Source organism: Lepus europaeus, chromosome 2 (assembly GCF_033115175.1).
Source record: "Lepus europaeus isolate LE1 chromosome 2, mLepTim1.pri, whole genome shotgun sequence".
Lineage (NCBI taxonomy): Eukaryota > Metazoa > Chordata > Mammalia > Lagomorpha > Leporidae > Lepus > Lepus europaeus.
Window position 1 is genome coordinate 88,956,167 of NC_084828.1, and position 15,546 is coordinate 88,971,712.

The 15,546-nt window shown below is 38.5% G+C and overlaps 1 protein-coding gene across 2 annotated transcripts in view; it reads right to left on the reverse strand.

Annotated features, from left to right (window-relative positions):
• The window catches only part of IL1RAP (interleukin 1 receptor accessory protein), a 159,770-nt gene that overhangs the window by 52,508 nt on the left and 91,716 nt on the right, over nt 1–15,546 (reverse strand). For both annotated transcript variants that reach the window (XM_062210153.1, XM_062210161.1), the window contains exons 3-4: nt 5,201–5,486; nt 1,151–1,337 (exon numbers count right to left, since the gene is read on the reverse strand). In XM_062210153.1, the coding sequence (XP_062066137.1) occupies nt 1,151–1,337; nt 5,201–5,486 (473 nt within the window). The remainder of the gene's footprint in view (nt 1–1,150; nt 1,338–5,200; nt 5,487–15,546) is intronic.

Below are 15,546 nucleotides of genomic sequence, written 5' to 3' on the forward strand. Positions count from 1 at the left end.
GAGATGTTATTCTGGTGTTTACTCTTTTTTTCTTGAAAATTTGAATTTTTGCCTTCATTCTTCTTGATGCTAATTTATATATGAAGTTAGCTTCATTTAAACTTCAGAATATGGCAAGAATTTCTAGTTTCATAGAAATTACTCTTCAAAACCATGGTGACTCTGTCCGAAATGTTCTGACTCTGCTTTGCTTCACTATTTCTAGCCAGTCCTTCTCTTTATTTTACTTATATTATCCCGATCCAGTTTATTTTTTATTCCAGTCTCAATAGTTTCTTTTCAGTCTGACTAGTCATATTTCATAATTGTAAGGCACTAGAACCTCTCCAAACCCTTCAGAACTTCTTATAGTCATTCTCCTATACTTGCCCTCTATTAGACAATAAACCCCTCCCAATTTCATCTGCCATTCTCAACACGTTCCAGTGAATGCCTGCTGGCTCTTTGGCTGTCTTCTTGTTCTGAAGACTGTCATAAACAACACTGCTTCTATCTGTTCCTCTTCTACAAACATTGATTCCATACAAGTCTTAGGGTTGCTGGTGGTTTGTCTCACTTTATTGAAAGTGTTCTATGATGAACTTGTCACTGAGTTTTGTTGTAAACTCTGTCCTTGAATTTTTGGCTTTGGTGTATGTGGATATTTGAAGAGATTCAAAATCCATGCTGCTGTCACAGTGTCACCTTCCAACACTTTTTAATTAAACACTTTGCAAATCCCTCTGATGCAAAAAAGACAATAGATGTACAGTACTCAAAAATGAAGGCAGATAAGAAAATAACATAAATACTAAAATATCTTACAGATTAATCAAGAAGTTGAAATCCAGCACATGAATTATCTCCTTACTTAACTAAATAGTGAGGAAAAGCAAGCATCATTTCTCAAATGTTCTTCACAGGAAGTTGAGAAATATGGTAGTTCTACTGTGCTAGAGAATGTAATTTCAAAAATAGTGGGATTGGGCAAGGCACCCCATACAACTTCCTTGAAATTGGTAGAAAAGCAGGAATGGTCAAAGGTTTTTATAAAGTTGTTGAGAAGGAAATCACAAAATCTGAGTAGAAGAAATGTCTCAGAGTCTACATTTAACCCAAAAAACAAGCATCACCATTGTAGAAAGGATAAAATGTCCTTGAATATGCTTACCATATACCAAGTGATGATGGGTTTGACACTGGAAGGAAAAAATCCATCTACATTTGGACAAGTGATCTTCTGAATACCATATTCTATATACAATCTATGCACTGGGAGTTTCATGGGGGAATTGAAACAGCTGTCTTTTTGAACAACTTCCAGGGGAAATGCAACTTTGCTGCAATATGTGGTATTCCTGAAAAGAGAAATATGCCATGAATGTGTAGTCTTATTTGCATTTGATTTAATATAGCAACCAGATTAAATCGAACTAAGTGAAGCTATGCTATGTTTTGAGACTTCATTTATATATATAAGTTTATGTAAGAACTAAATGACTTATGAAAGTATTCCCTATGCCAATTCAGATCACAGAAAGAAAAACAAAAACAGATGCAATTATCTATTATTAATGCACTAAAATACTTATACTTTTAGATACGATCCTATCGGTTCTTGGCCTTTTGGCTAAGATCAAGTGTAGATATAATCCTAAATGTGTGTATTATGTATAAATAATATATATAACTTTAAACATTCTTAATATTAGTGCTGATAATGACCTTTTTAAGCACAGCTGTTAATGGTATAAATAATCTTTGAAAAATAAGTATTTTTCCAGAATCATAAAAAAAATCTTAGCTTTTACTCTTGTAATTCTGTGTCTGGAAATTTTTTTTTCAAGTGACAGAAGAATGGAAGGAAGGGAACAAAGAGGTACTTAACCAAAAATACCTACCCAGTTCCATCTCAGTAAGGAAAATATTAGAATACACAGAAAAATCTAATAAAAGGAACAATACAAAAAAAAAAAACTATGGCACAAAATTGTTGTAAGCACCTATGAAAACAATCACACATGAGGAGCAAAGAAAAACAAATAAATAATACATAAAACTTTGGATAACCTCACAATTGTTTGGTGTTATAATGTTTGCATGGGCTGTTATGTCTGACTGGAGGGTTCTTTTTCTCTGTTGTCCTCTATTTACTCTATATCTAAATTAAGTTTCCCATTCATTGAGCACCTTGGATGTTTCCTTGACTAAGGTTAGCATAGTTCATAATTACGTGGTTATATTAGAACATCCATCTATATTCTGTATAAAATTTCAGTTCTTTATAATCACTTCTGATTTTTACTACATTAATTACATCCAGTAGAAGTCTAAACATTCAAAAGGTGCTAAAAAAGCATTTAAATGAAAGAGAGAAAAAACTATTGTCTATAGGAAAACAACAAAGGATAATGAAAATAATTGATTTTCTAGACTAAAGGGATACTAAGCGTTTCACTTTCCATTTCTTCTTGTGATTTTTATCTATTGCATCAAATACAAAGTAGATAGTAAATGACTAATGAATTAAGACTAAATATGATAGAAAGGGGAGAAGGATTCCCAAACACGGTAAGAGGGGCACTTATTCTGACAATAGCTGGAAGGTGGCAAGAATTGAATAGCATAATCTGTTCACAAATAGCAAAGTATCTACTGCATGGAAAAATGATTCTCTTTGTGTATGTTACAGGTAGTAAATTTCAGTTAATCTAAAAACACAGTTTCTGATTTTAATGAAAGTGAGGAGCAATAGTTGGTCTCCCCAATTTGACTAGTATTGGAGCAATCATATAAGCAACTTAATCCTGGAAGATGAATCCAACTGTAAGGCCATAAAAATATCCAGGCTTATGAGTCCACATGGTTCCATTTAAGCCATTCTCAATTTAAGAATCAGGACAATGAAGCTTTGTCATGCTCCTACCACATAATTTCAATCCTAGGTTTGCTTTGAATACATGGAATATGACAGACATGTAAACTGAATAAGTGAAAATCTGGAAGTAGATATTTAAAAAAATTCAAAGGCACCTACAGGCCTTAGCCATGCAGTCCAATTCTTGTAATGTAAAAGACAATTTAAAAGTTTTGGGACAGAGTGGGTGCTGTGGCATGGCAAGTTAAGCTGCTGCCTGCAGTGCTAGAATTCCATATGGGCTCCAACTTGAATCCTGGCTACTCCACTTCCAATCCAACCCCCTGCTAATGTGCCCAGGAAGACAGTAGAAAATGGCCCAAGTGAAGCTATTTGGGGAGCAAACTAGCAGATGGATCTCTCTCTCTCTCTCTCTTTCCCTCTCTCTCTCTCTCCCTCTCCCTCTCTGTATCTCTGCCTTTCAAATAAATTAATAAATCCTAAAAAAAAAAAAAGTTTGAGGAAGAGTTCTTGGCAAATTTTGGGTAGATAGAATCATAAGCACTTTAGAATGCACAACAGAAACCAAAGTCCAATAGAAAACCACTCAGGATTCCTTCCCAGGTATATGCTAATATTCACTTGGGAAATGCTAAGTTTAACAATAGTTTGAGATGGCAAGGAGCTTAAAGAGAATATAGGCCAGTTGTCACTGTGCACATATAGATACCAAAGATTTGGGCATAACTTACATAAGATTTCTAAGTAATAGCAGAGTTGGCCTAGTTATTATTCCTTCTCATCCAGTGCTCTCTCTAATATCATTTGTTTGAAGTTCTACCAAATTGTATTAGGATATAAATAAGGGGCAGCTAACTGTCCCAGGCTCCATTGACACTCACACATATCAGAATAGAGCCTTCTTCCATAAAATTAAAGTGCCAGTTCAAAGTCTCAGGGGGCCATAAGTGATTACAGGGTTCCCCACAGGCACAGGGATACACAGAATTTCCTGTGATAGAGAAGAGGACTTTTCCACATGATCTTAATGTAACTTATCAAAACACAGTCATAGTTCTCCAAAAGAGAACCACTAACATCCATGAAAGGAAAAATAAGTGGTATTATTTAATGAACTCAATTGTGTCCTTCCCAAACTCATATTCCTCCTTCACTCAGAGTGCAATTGTGTTTATAAATGGTACATTTAAAAATGTACTTAAGTTAAAATGAGGTCATAAGGATAGGCAATAAACCAATGTAACATGTGCCCTTAAAAAAAGCAATTAGGACACAGACACACTTGGAAGAAAGTCATATGAAGACATGAAGACAAGTTGGCCATATACAAGCTGAAGACTGAGGTACTAAGAATGAAAACAACCCTATCTACACTTAGACCTTGAACTTCCAGCCTCCAGAACTATGAGATAATAAATTTCTGTTTATATCACCCAGTCTATGGTATTTTGTATTTGTAGCCCTAGCCAACAAATACATCTATTAAATAGCTCAAAATTAGGTTAAAAGTAAATAAACACACACACACACACACACATATCTAGGAATTAAGGAATTAAAGCCTGGTAGTTAAAAATATCCGATAGGTGAAAAGTAATCTAAGAACCAAGGCTTAAAATGGTTATTTTTTTGGTGATACCTCTGTTTATTTTAAGATTTTTTTCTTCTCAGTTCAAAAACAACATTAATCTGTAGTAAAAGAAAAATAGTCATATTGTGCGGTAACACATAAAAATTCACATGGGCTTTAAAGAAAAAAAAAGTGGATTTGAAAGAAAGTTTGCAATAATGGTAGGCTGTTATCTACTCATATTCCAAGGGATGTGGTGTTCACTTGCTTTTGAGAGGAATTTTGGTAGAAAAGCTTCAAAAGCACTGCCCTAAATACATTTGACACCTCCCAAATACTCTTTCTTTTTTAAAGGCACCCTGAGTCTCTATTGTGCCATTTACTTCAAAAAATGCCAAGAATAACATATGAATGGACTCTACTCCTTGCGCTGTTCTTGTCTAGGAAAATGTATGCTTCTAAGTGCAGCAGCTTCCAATGTCATGTAGGCAAGTTCCAATGACATGGGAAGAGAGTAAACAAGGCTTTACCTTTGGACAATGTTGACATGTGTCAGCTTCAGAAAAGAAACCACCCACAGAGAATATTCTCAGAGGTAAAACCATTGTCTCTTTATACCTCCTTCCTTCCTCCCACCTCAGCTAAGCTAATGTGAAGTGTAATTCTGTCTAAATGCTTCCTTTCCCTCCTCTGCTTTATAGCACAAACATCAACTGGATCAAAGTCCAGGAACTAAAGGGGAAATATAGAGTCACCACTGAGAGGTAGGCTACCTTAACATGCAGGTATAGTTGCCTGTGTCATTGAGGAGGATGGGCCGGAACCAGAGCACATCTTTCTCCTTACTAATGCGGTTCTCCGGAAGGCGGAAGTTAATTGGCTCCTCAAGTTCACGGTCCTGCCTAGTCCAATACCAGATCAAAGTAAGGCCAGCCGAATGCGCTGTGCTGTAGTTAAACTTCAAGAAGTGTTCAAAAAGTGGGCACTTGATGCGAGCTGGCTCATCTTCAAAAACTTGGATTTGCCTCATGGTATCTAGTCCCCAGTCATCACAGCGTTCTGGAACAATCAGAAAGAAAGAGATGGCAGATGAGTAACTTCATAGGAAGGGTCTCCAGAGAACACATCTTCTCCTCCAAAGCCCCGTCTTTTCCAGCAACTGCCTTTTCTGTCCATCTTCAATAAGATCCCCTTTACTGTTCATGTAGCAAGGCACCTGTGGTGTGAAGAAATTACTTCCCACTATTCCTTCAGTATCCATTAAGTATCCCTTGGGCATCAATTTGATCTGAGGGCTTGATTCTGTTGAACCCTATAAGGTATGAGGGAAGATATCATCTAAAAAAGATGCTCCATGTTTTTCACATCATGGGGATGGAGGAGGTTCTAAGAAGGAAATTGCAACTGAAAAGATAACTTCACATGAATGGGTTAAGAGGATTCCAGTTCTCCCTCGGTCTCTGTAATTTTGTTATAGATCTTCAGTGTCAAATAGAAATATAATGCCAGAAACACACACAACTTTAGATATCTTAGTTGTCACATTAAAAAAATAAAGAGGCAGGTGAAATGAATAGAATAAATTTTGGTGAATTTTTGTTAAATGTATATAAGTATACCAAACATAAAAATACATTTATGAGCTATTTAATGTTTATAATTTTGTAGTATATCTTTAAACTCAATGTTTGAACATCAATAGAACACCCTAATTTTGCCCACTCATGTATGTCTACTGGAGAATAGAACTGTATATTTCAAGAACTTAAGAGTCCTTGGTGACACCCACTGGGGTTCAAAGGTGCTAGAATTTCAAGGACTGAGAGTCAAATATAATTTGTAATGTTTTTTACATTTATTTATTTGTATTTGAAAGGCAGAGAGACAGAGCAAAGTCTCCCATTCACTAGTTCATTCCACCAAATGCCTGCAATGGTAAGGGGCTGGGCCAGGCTGAATAGAGACTCCCACATGGGTTTCAGGGACCCAAGTACTTAAGTCATCATTTGCTGCCTCCCAGGGTTGCATTGCTGCAAAGTTGTCATCAGAAGCAGAGCCAGAACTGGAACCTAGGCACTATGATATGAGATGTGGGTGTTCAAAGAGTCATCTAAATCATGGTGCCAAACATCCACTCCACAATTTCTTTTTATAATGTAATCACTTGTGTATTCAGGAGAAAAACATGATAGTTATATCTTTCCTTTCCTTAAGAGTGGTATCTGAATGGAGGGCTCTAAAAGTTACCACATGAATGCAAAACAGAGTGCAGTGCTGATGGAGTCCTGTGAGGCTCCAAACAATCATCTTAAAACAGGTATTTTTTTTTCCTATCATCCCTAACATAAATGTACACACATGCATATGTATGGGTGTATGTATATCTACACATAATTTTACTTTAATTAAATATATTTTATGTATTTATTTATTTATTTATTTGGAAGGAAGGAAGGAAAGAAGGAAGGAAGGAAAGAAGGAAGGAAGGAAGGAAGGAAGGAAGGAAGGAAGGAAGAAAGAGAGAGGGAAGGAGGGAGGGAGGAAAAGAGGGAGGGAGGGAGGGAGAGAGAGAGAAGAAAGCAAAGAAAGGGAAAAAAGGAAGTTATTTCAAGTTCATCCTTCTGATTCATTCACTCCCCTAATACCTGCAGTGGCTGGGGTTTGGTTCAGTGGTCAGAGTTAGGAGCTAGGAACTAATTTTAAGTGTCACAGGTCAGGGCAGGAGCTCAAGTATTTGAGCCATCATTATTGCCTTCCAGAGACTACATCGGCAGGAAGCTGGAGAAACCAGAGCTGGGAACAAAACCTAGGAACTTCAATATGTATCACAGGTATTTTAAACTCTAGGCTAAATAAACTCTCCTGATAGCTTTTTTTTTTTCATCATTTGATTCTTCAGTTAAATTTATAAAGTTCTAAGCATTAAAAAAATTGTTTTATTCTGCCATTATTTTTGCTATGATAACAGCATTCACAAATTAAATAACATATTTTATTAGTAGTTATTAAAGCAGAAATATGGAATTTTATTGGAATTCAAGCCTTAATAATGGGCTAATTTGGAATGAGAGGTATCTGGCTTTAGCTCAAAATTGTTGGCTTACATCTATGCACTTAAGAAATTTGTTCCTAACTAGAAATAAATGGAATTTAGTGCTAGCAAGTCACTCAACTGTTTAAACACTTTTCGAGCTATATGCCCAGTTTACATCTTTTAAAATATTTATTTATTTATTTATTTGACAGGCAGACTGAGAGGTAGGGGTTGAGATGGAGGGGAAAGAGAGGGAGGGATAGAGAGAGAGAGAGAGAGAGAGAGAGAATGAGAGAGAGAGGGAAGAAAATGAGAGAGAGACATCTTCCATCTGCCAGTTCACTCTCCAAATGCTGCACTGGCCAGAACTTGTCCAGGCCAATGGCAGGAGTCAGGAACTCCACCTGTGTCTCCCACATGCATGGTAAGGACCGAAGTGTTGGGCTATCTTCTGCTACCTTCCCAGTTGCATTAGCAGGGAGCTGGAACACAAGAGAAGCAGCAGGCACTTGAACCTGCACTCTAATATGGGACGCTGGCATGACAAATAGACTTAACTTGCCTCCACAATACGGGCCCCCAAGCCAGTTTACATTTTCAACAGTAAAAATTGCTTTTAATTATCACTTAACAACTCTGTACAAGGATCTGCAAAATCAGCTCTAGTTCTGATCCTCTATACATCTTCACCTCCTGCAAATGTGAAACCGTGAGTCTTTCCATTAAGGAAAGCCTGTTTTGCCACCCCTAGAATCTGGGCTACCCTTGTGAGTTACATCGGACAGTAAAATGCCGCAGAAGTAGCCTCGGTTTTCAAAGCTATTGTCTTTTCTTGTTGAGCCCTGTTACCATGATAAGAACAAGCCCAGGAAAGCAGCAGTAAATAATAGACCACGTAGATTAGAGCTGAGGTGTCATGGGCAGCAGCTGGCTAATATCCAAAAGCACAACTGTCCAACATTTCCAAACCTGATCAACAATGCAAAAGGAAGCCCAGTCTTTATGAATGGACTATGGACTGGAGAGCAAACCTTTCTACTGATGGGCAAAAACACATGCATAACAAATAAAAGGAAGTTTTTTCACTGACACTTTGGCTGTTTATTGAGGCAACATTCTTGCAGAATCAGAAAACTGGTAGAATAAATAAAGTAGTAGTTATTTTAACTTTGACAAAAGCAAAGAGTTTGAGGCTTTCTGATTTCTCACTCGAGTAATGAATAAATCTCTGGAAAGTTAAGCTGTTTTTCCCCAAAACTTCACAAATGACTATTTGGTGCTAAGCTTTCCTTTAGAAACAACTTTTAAAATTCAACATAAAAATAATTGGAAAGATCAAAACATTATATTTATCAATGTGCACTGGAATATCTACAATACTTTTATAAAATATCTCATTATTTAAATATATTTTCACTGTCATGCAAAGCTGCAAAGTTAGCTCACTGATTACATTATATATGTAAGATTATATATTACAATCACAGTTTTAAGATAAACAACAGATTGCCTTCTTTCTGAAGCTCACTAAAATAAAAATTATTTTTCATGGTATATTCCCAAGTAAAAGCAAGAGCAGGAGAAAAAACCTAAAACAATAGCAACATCAAAACAGACAAATGGTAACAGCTTAGTGGAATTTAAAAGACAAATTGTAGACCAGCAGGGAAAACTGGAGAACAAACCAATCTGGAGAACAAAACAAAACTGGAGAGAAACCAACATTCAGAATGTTAAAAAGACCCATGAACTAGTAACACCAAAATAAGGAGCCCTTAACACTGTCCACCCAATATTTCTGGGCTTTCTTCTTAATTCTATTGTAAGATTATAGTTTTCTGCAACTCTTAAGCAAGGAGAGGCCAAGTGACTTACTTTGGCCAATAAGCTATAGTCTTACTGTAGTCACCTATGGATAATTTCACTTTGTATCAAAATTATAATGTACACCTTAGGAGGCATGATGGCTCAAGTACTTGGATATCTGTCATCCAAATGGATGACTTGGATGGTATTTTGGGTTCCTGGTTTTGACCTGAGTGCTCTCTCTTGCTTTCTCTCTCTCTTTCTATCTCTGTATTTCTCTCTCTTTTGATCTATCAAATAAATAAAAACAAGTAAGTGAAAATAATTGTAATGTTTATATTATCCGATGACATTAGCAGTGTGGAGAATTATGTGGGAAAAGTAGTTGAAAATAGTTAGCAAAGGATACAAATTAAAGTAACTATGTGGGGGCTGGTGGTGTGGCACAGCAGGTTAAAGCCCTGGCCTGCAGTGCCAGCATCCCAAATGGGCGCCGGTTCGAGTCCCGGCTGTTCCACTTCCTATTCAGCTCTCTGCTATGGCATGGGAAAGCAGTAGAAGATGGCCTTTGTCCCTGGGACCCTGCACCCATGTGGGAGACCCAGAAGAAGCTCCTGGTTCCTGGCTTTGGATTGGCACAGCTCCGGCTGTTGCAGCCATCTGGGGGGTGAACCATTGCATGGAAGAACTCTCTCTCTCTCCCTTCCCCCTTCCACCTCTCTGTCTCTGCCTCTCTGTAACTCTTCCTTTTAAATAAAATAAATAAATCTTTTAAAAAGAAACATAGATGGGAAATGTCAGAGAAAAAAAAATATTCAAATGTAGTTATTCCTGAGGAGGAGATCTAGTGGGAGTTAGGAAAATTAAGGCAGAAGGAATACAATTATTTTGTTATAAGTCTTATAACATCTGGACCTTGAAAAAAATCTTGGTGCATAACTTGCTTTAAAAATACTTAAAGTAATTATTAGAAAAAAAAGTAGGAAAGATGGAAGGGAGGCAGGGATGGGGTATGAAGAAGATACACATCGTGTAATACAATTAGATAAATCATTCTTACTATCCAATCTTCCTAATCACATCTATTTTCTCTTAGAAAAAGTCTTGATTTTATTTTTCATCCCAAAAATTGTGTTGAGATCCATTGACATACCAGGCATTTTACTTTCAAATTATATTAAGTATACATTAGCTTAACAGAGAAAACAAGAGAGACGGGTAATTTCACCATGTTATTTGTTGTTGTTGTTGAGTGTTTTTTTTCTTGGGGGGTATGGACAAAATAAGATGTCACTACCCTCTATATTTCATGGAGATATTCTTTGTGCTATTCCCAAAGGCATTTTTTTCTCAAGATCCTGCACTTTTTGAATAAAATTGGATGACTGTAGAGGCAAGAATATTAAATGTAAACTAGCCTCCTTTGTGTGACCCCACTCCAAAATATGTTTCAAATCAGATCACCCCAGCTCAGGCCACAGATCAGTTCTGATATCACGATTCACTCTTAAACGGAACATTGGTAAACTGGAGAGAAAAAAGGAACCCCTAAGGGGGTAAATGATGCCTTTATTAAAGAATACTTTCTGACACCAATCTTAGAAAATGCCACTTTGGCCCCTGGAGATCTATATAGCCTTGGGTAAGGAAGAAGAGTAAAACAGATGATGAGTGACACATAGATATTTGATTGTGTAAAGCAGATGGATGCTAGTTGTGAATGAGGGGCTAGGAAAGGAGAGTGAGCAAAACATCTCAACCACCAGGAGGTACTCAGGTAGGCCAAACCTGGAGGAATTATGAAGAGGATTTTGGTGATCACAAAGACAGGCTGTGGTAGACTGGCCGGATGCTCATTAATCATGTTTGCTTTCCTTTGGCAGATATGAAAATCACATATGGCAATTTTGCTGGGGCCAGATGATTTTGTTCTGGTAAAATGATGTAGGCAGGAATGCTATGCAACCTGAAACTCCCTGAATAATCTTTGGTGCTCTCTCTCCTCTTTCAAAGAGAGTGTGAAGGCCAGAAGTTTTGCAAAGGTGCTTCTACAAGATGGTAGGAGCCTTGATTCTTGCCATTGGTTGGAGCAAAGCTACTCAAGAAAATCATCTCTCTTTCAAGGGGCTGTGACATGAGCAAAAAATAAACCTTTATTGTATTAAATCCATGAGATTCTTCACAGAAAGAAGCACTGCCTACAGTGACTGATAAAGGAAGAATTTGCCTTTCATAACAAAGGTTGATAATCCAAGATCAGATGCTTTTTTAAAAACAGCATTTATTAAAGATCCTAACATAGCAAAGTTTAAATAGAGATCAATCGCCAAGATTTTTGGCCAATCCCATGGACTTTTTGTTTTCAATGAAATTAATAGCAATACATTTTTAAAAGGAAAAAGTATAATTATATCAGCTGTGTATATTTTTACATAGTATTTCATGGGCCAAGTGATTATGTCTATAATGTGAATCATGCTCCTTTACAATAGGGACTGAAAATGTATGCATCAGTATTCATAAACATTACTCAATGTGGTATTATTACTGTGCTTTTTCTCTGGCATATTTGCCCATTTGTAATTTGTTCTGTGAGTTTTTAAGTTTCAATAGCCAGCCACCTGAGGGTGTTCTGTCAGAGTTTTTTTTTTTTTTTTTTTTTTTTTTTTTTTTTTTTTAATTATCCAATGAACAAACAAAAATAAAATCTATGGCAACAGGCTGGGGTGTCATGTAATACCAAATTAATTATATGATTCACTGCAGGCACCTGCCTCAGGAAAGATAGGGAAGGGCTGCTATGCAAATAGATTTGCCTCTAATAAGAGCAAAGGGAATTTAGCAAATTACTGGCACAGTGAATTACTTTTTTTGTTTAAAATGCCCCATTTTTATGCAGTTTACTCCACAGTGGAAGTCCTTTCTAATTTGGCCCCGCAACCTGGGGGACCCACAAACTCATCATTTCTCTCAGCCAAAGGGCTTCTGAAGGCTGAGCTTTGGTGGCACAGAGGACTAATGGAAATGTGCAAAGCCAAGTCACTGGAAAATCCAACCCACGCTCCTGACAGCAATTAGCATTTATATAGCAGGGTATACATTTTAACTAATTAATCTCACAACACCCTCTGGGGCTTTCATGCCCATTCCCACATTACATGCCAGGAAACGGAGACAGAGAGATTAATTGACTTACTTTTGCCTGAGTGGTAGCATAAATAAAAGCCGCCTGAACATAGATCTAGGATGCTTGTCCCAAATCCATGCTCACACAATCAAAGCAGGATATTTCCCACAGGAAAGCTGTTCATATATTTGTATTTGTTCAATATTTACTGAGGTCTTGTGGTGAGCAAGGCACCATGCTGAGTTTGATGATAAAGGCACATGTAAGTAAAACACACACACACACACACACACACCTCAAGATATTCAGGTATACAAATAGAAAGAGTAAAGATTTGAATTTTGGAATGCATAATTAAGGTGGAACTACTTTCCACATGCAATTAATTGTCATGTGCCACTTCCTTGCCATAATCTTGGACAAAGCACTTAGACTAAGTTTCCACATGTAAAACCTACCTATATCAAGGTGTTGTATGAGAATTAAAGTTCCGAGCATCTGAAAAGAACTCGGTATGTATCACACGAATCTGCATGACAAATTGGAATGTGTCCTACCCTATCAAGAAATTAATCTTTGTTAAATAAAAGAAAGGCAAAGACACAAAATTAACTGAGTTAACTGAATTAACTGGTGTAAGAGGCCTCTAAACAGAAACATAAATATTTATATCATATTGCATTATATTATAATTGGGTGGAGATAGGAGGTGGAAGTCCTGAGATTGAGCTAAGATCAGAGTCAGTCCCTTTTGATATTCTGACCTGGAACCCAATCTGGTTGCAGCTGCTTTAAAAACTGTCACATCAGCATGTGCTAGCAATCCTGTCTAAGGCTAAGGGCAGAGACTAAATTGAACAGAAGAGCTGGTTTTGCATCCATGCCGGTAGTTTTACTTAATGTTTTCTAGTAGCATGCCTGACTCTCCAGGAAATATTAACCTGGGACTGCAATGAGAAGATGTGTGAGCAAAATGGTTAGTTTGCCTAGTGATGCTGAGTGACTATCATGAACACAAAGAGCAGATGAGCAGGTTAAGTGCTGACAAGTTTCTCAGGCAAATATAGGAATGCCAGATACTCCAACATCAGCAGGAGCCCTGACAGAGCAGGCATGTGGCACAGAGCACAGAGCACCAGGTGCGGGATTTCAGACATGATTCAGAGACAGGCTTTGGCACCTATTGGCTCTATTCATCCATTTAAAATTTATGTAGTCAAGATCCCATCACGTGCCAAGTACTAACGGAGGTACTTGGGATGCATATGTAAACAAACCACAGGTTTTATGGAGCTCACCTTTTTTTTTTTTTTTTTTTTGACAGGCAGAGTGGATAGTGAGAGAGAGAGAGAGAGAGGTCTTCCTTTACCGTTGGTTCACCCTCCAATGGCCGCCACGGCCAGCGCGCTGCGGCCGGCGCACCATGCTGATCCGAAGCCAGGAGCCAGGTGCTTCTCCTGGTCTCCCATTTGGGTGCAGGGCCCAAGCACTTGGGCCATCCTCCACTGCACTCCTGGGCCATAGCAGAGAGCTGGCCTGGAAGAGGAGCAATCGGGATAGAATCCAGTGCCCCGACCGGGACTAGAACCTGGTGTGCCGGCGCCGCAAGCGGAGGATTAGCCTATTGAGCTGTGGCGCCAGCCCGGAGCTCACCTTTTAAACCTAAAGGACTGACAATGAATGATGGAGAGGCTAACTAAGAAAAGTAGATGATAAGTCAATGGAACAAAGAAAAACAGAACTCAGTAAGAAGGGTCAAGAAAGGGGGAGAAATAAGAGAGAAGAGGCAGGAGTACACAATTGTAATGAGGGGAGTAAGGCAAGAATTTATGACCAATAAAGTCCTTCAACCATTTCGAAACTGTTTCTACATCCAAAAAATGATTCTCATGATGGTGTAGAAAACCACAGAACCTAGGGAGTCCTAGGTATGCATTAGGTACAATTAATGTTTGAACTTTGATTTTCTATTTGACCTTGGGAAACCATATCCCAGGGCAGAAGCCCACGTCTGTGGCTCCAGCTGCTTGATGGGTCCCAATAACCTTCCCCCACAACACCTTACTCCTCTTTTACAGAATGAGATTTTTCAGCTGGGTACGTAGCCATTTAGAATAAAGGTGGTAGAGGGTCCGGCAAGATAGCAGAATAGGAAGGGAGCACACTGATAATCCGGAAAGAAGCAGTTTAATAAAAGTGGAGATACTGCAGGTTCAAGGAAAAATTGGGGAAAAACAGCAGAGGAAATACTTCTGGAACTAGTGATTTGTGGTAGACTTGCGTGGATGGTGTGGGATCCCACGGCTCAGGACACCAGCTGCAGAATCTACACAGCAGCGCTGAAACGTGAGGTGAGCCAAAGCACAGTAGCCTGAGACACCAGCGGGAAAGTGGAAGGAGGAGCCTAGAGGGAATGAGGCTTGAAGCCCCGTGGGGAAAGTTCACCAGGCAAACTAGAGGAGAGAGGGAAAAAAAAAAAAGGACTGGTACGGACATGAGTCTCTCTTTCTCCACTCACCTCTCAAAGGCGAGCAAGACAAAGAGCAGGTGCCATTTTGGACATACCTAAAAGTTGAGCGACCTAAGGGCTGCACCTGCCCTCAGCCAAGCAGAAAAACCTGACTCTGGGAGACTGAAATATCAGGAGGTTAGGACCTAGTGAATGTGTGGAGCTAATGAACTGAGACTGAAAAAAGAGACGGTGGGTAAGAGAACTCACGGAGTTCATGTTAGTACTCTCCAGAGACGCTACAATTTGGTAACCATGGCAACCCAGTGGGAGACTGCAGGGGAATTTGAGCCCACACTAGGGCAGCACAGATTCTTTGTGTGGTCCTTGGGAAAGAGCAGGTGGATGTTACACACACAGGAGCCAGAGATTGGAAGCTGACTACGTTCAATTCCGCTCAGCTGTGCAGAATTACTTCCCTTCTGAATCAAAAAGAGAGAGAGAGAGAGAGATTTATCTGGGAGTGTCACCTTTGGCACACCCTTAACACTGAAGAAACAAACAGAGCTCTCTGGCCACACCCATCTCAAGCCACTAAGGATCCATCAAAAGCAGGCAGTCCACTTACTACAGTCATAGTATAACAAGAAAAAAACACCACAGCGAGGGAAGAAAAATCCAAAGAATATCTCCAGAATGCCAA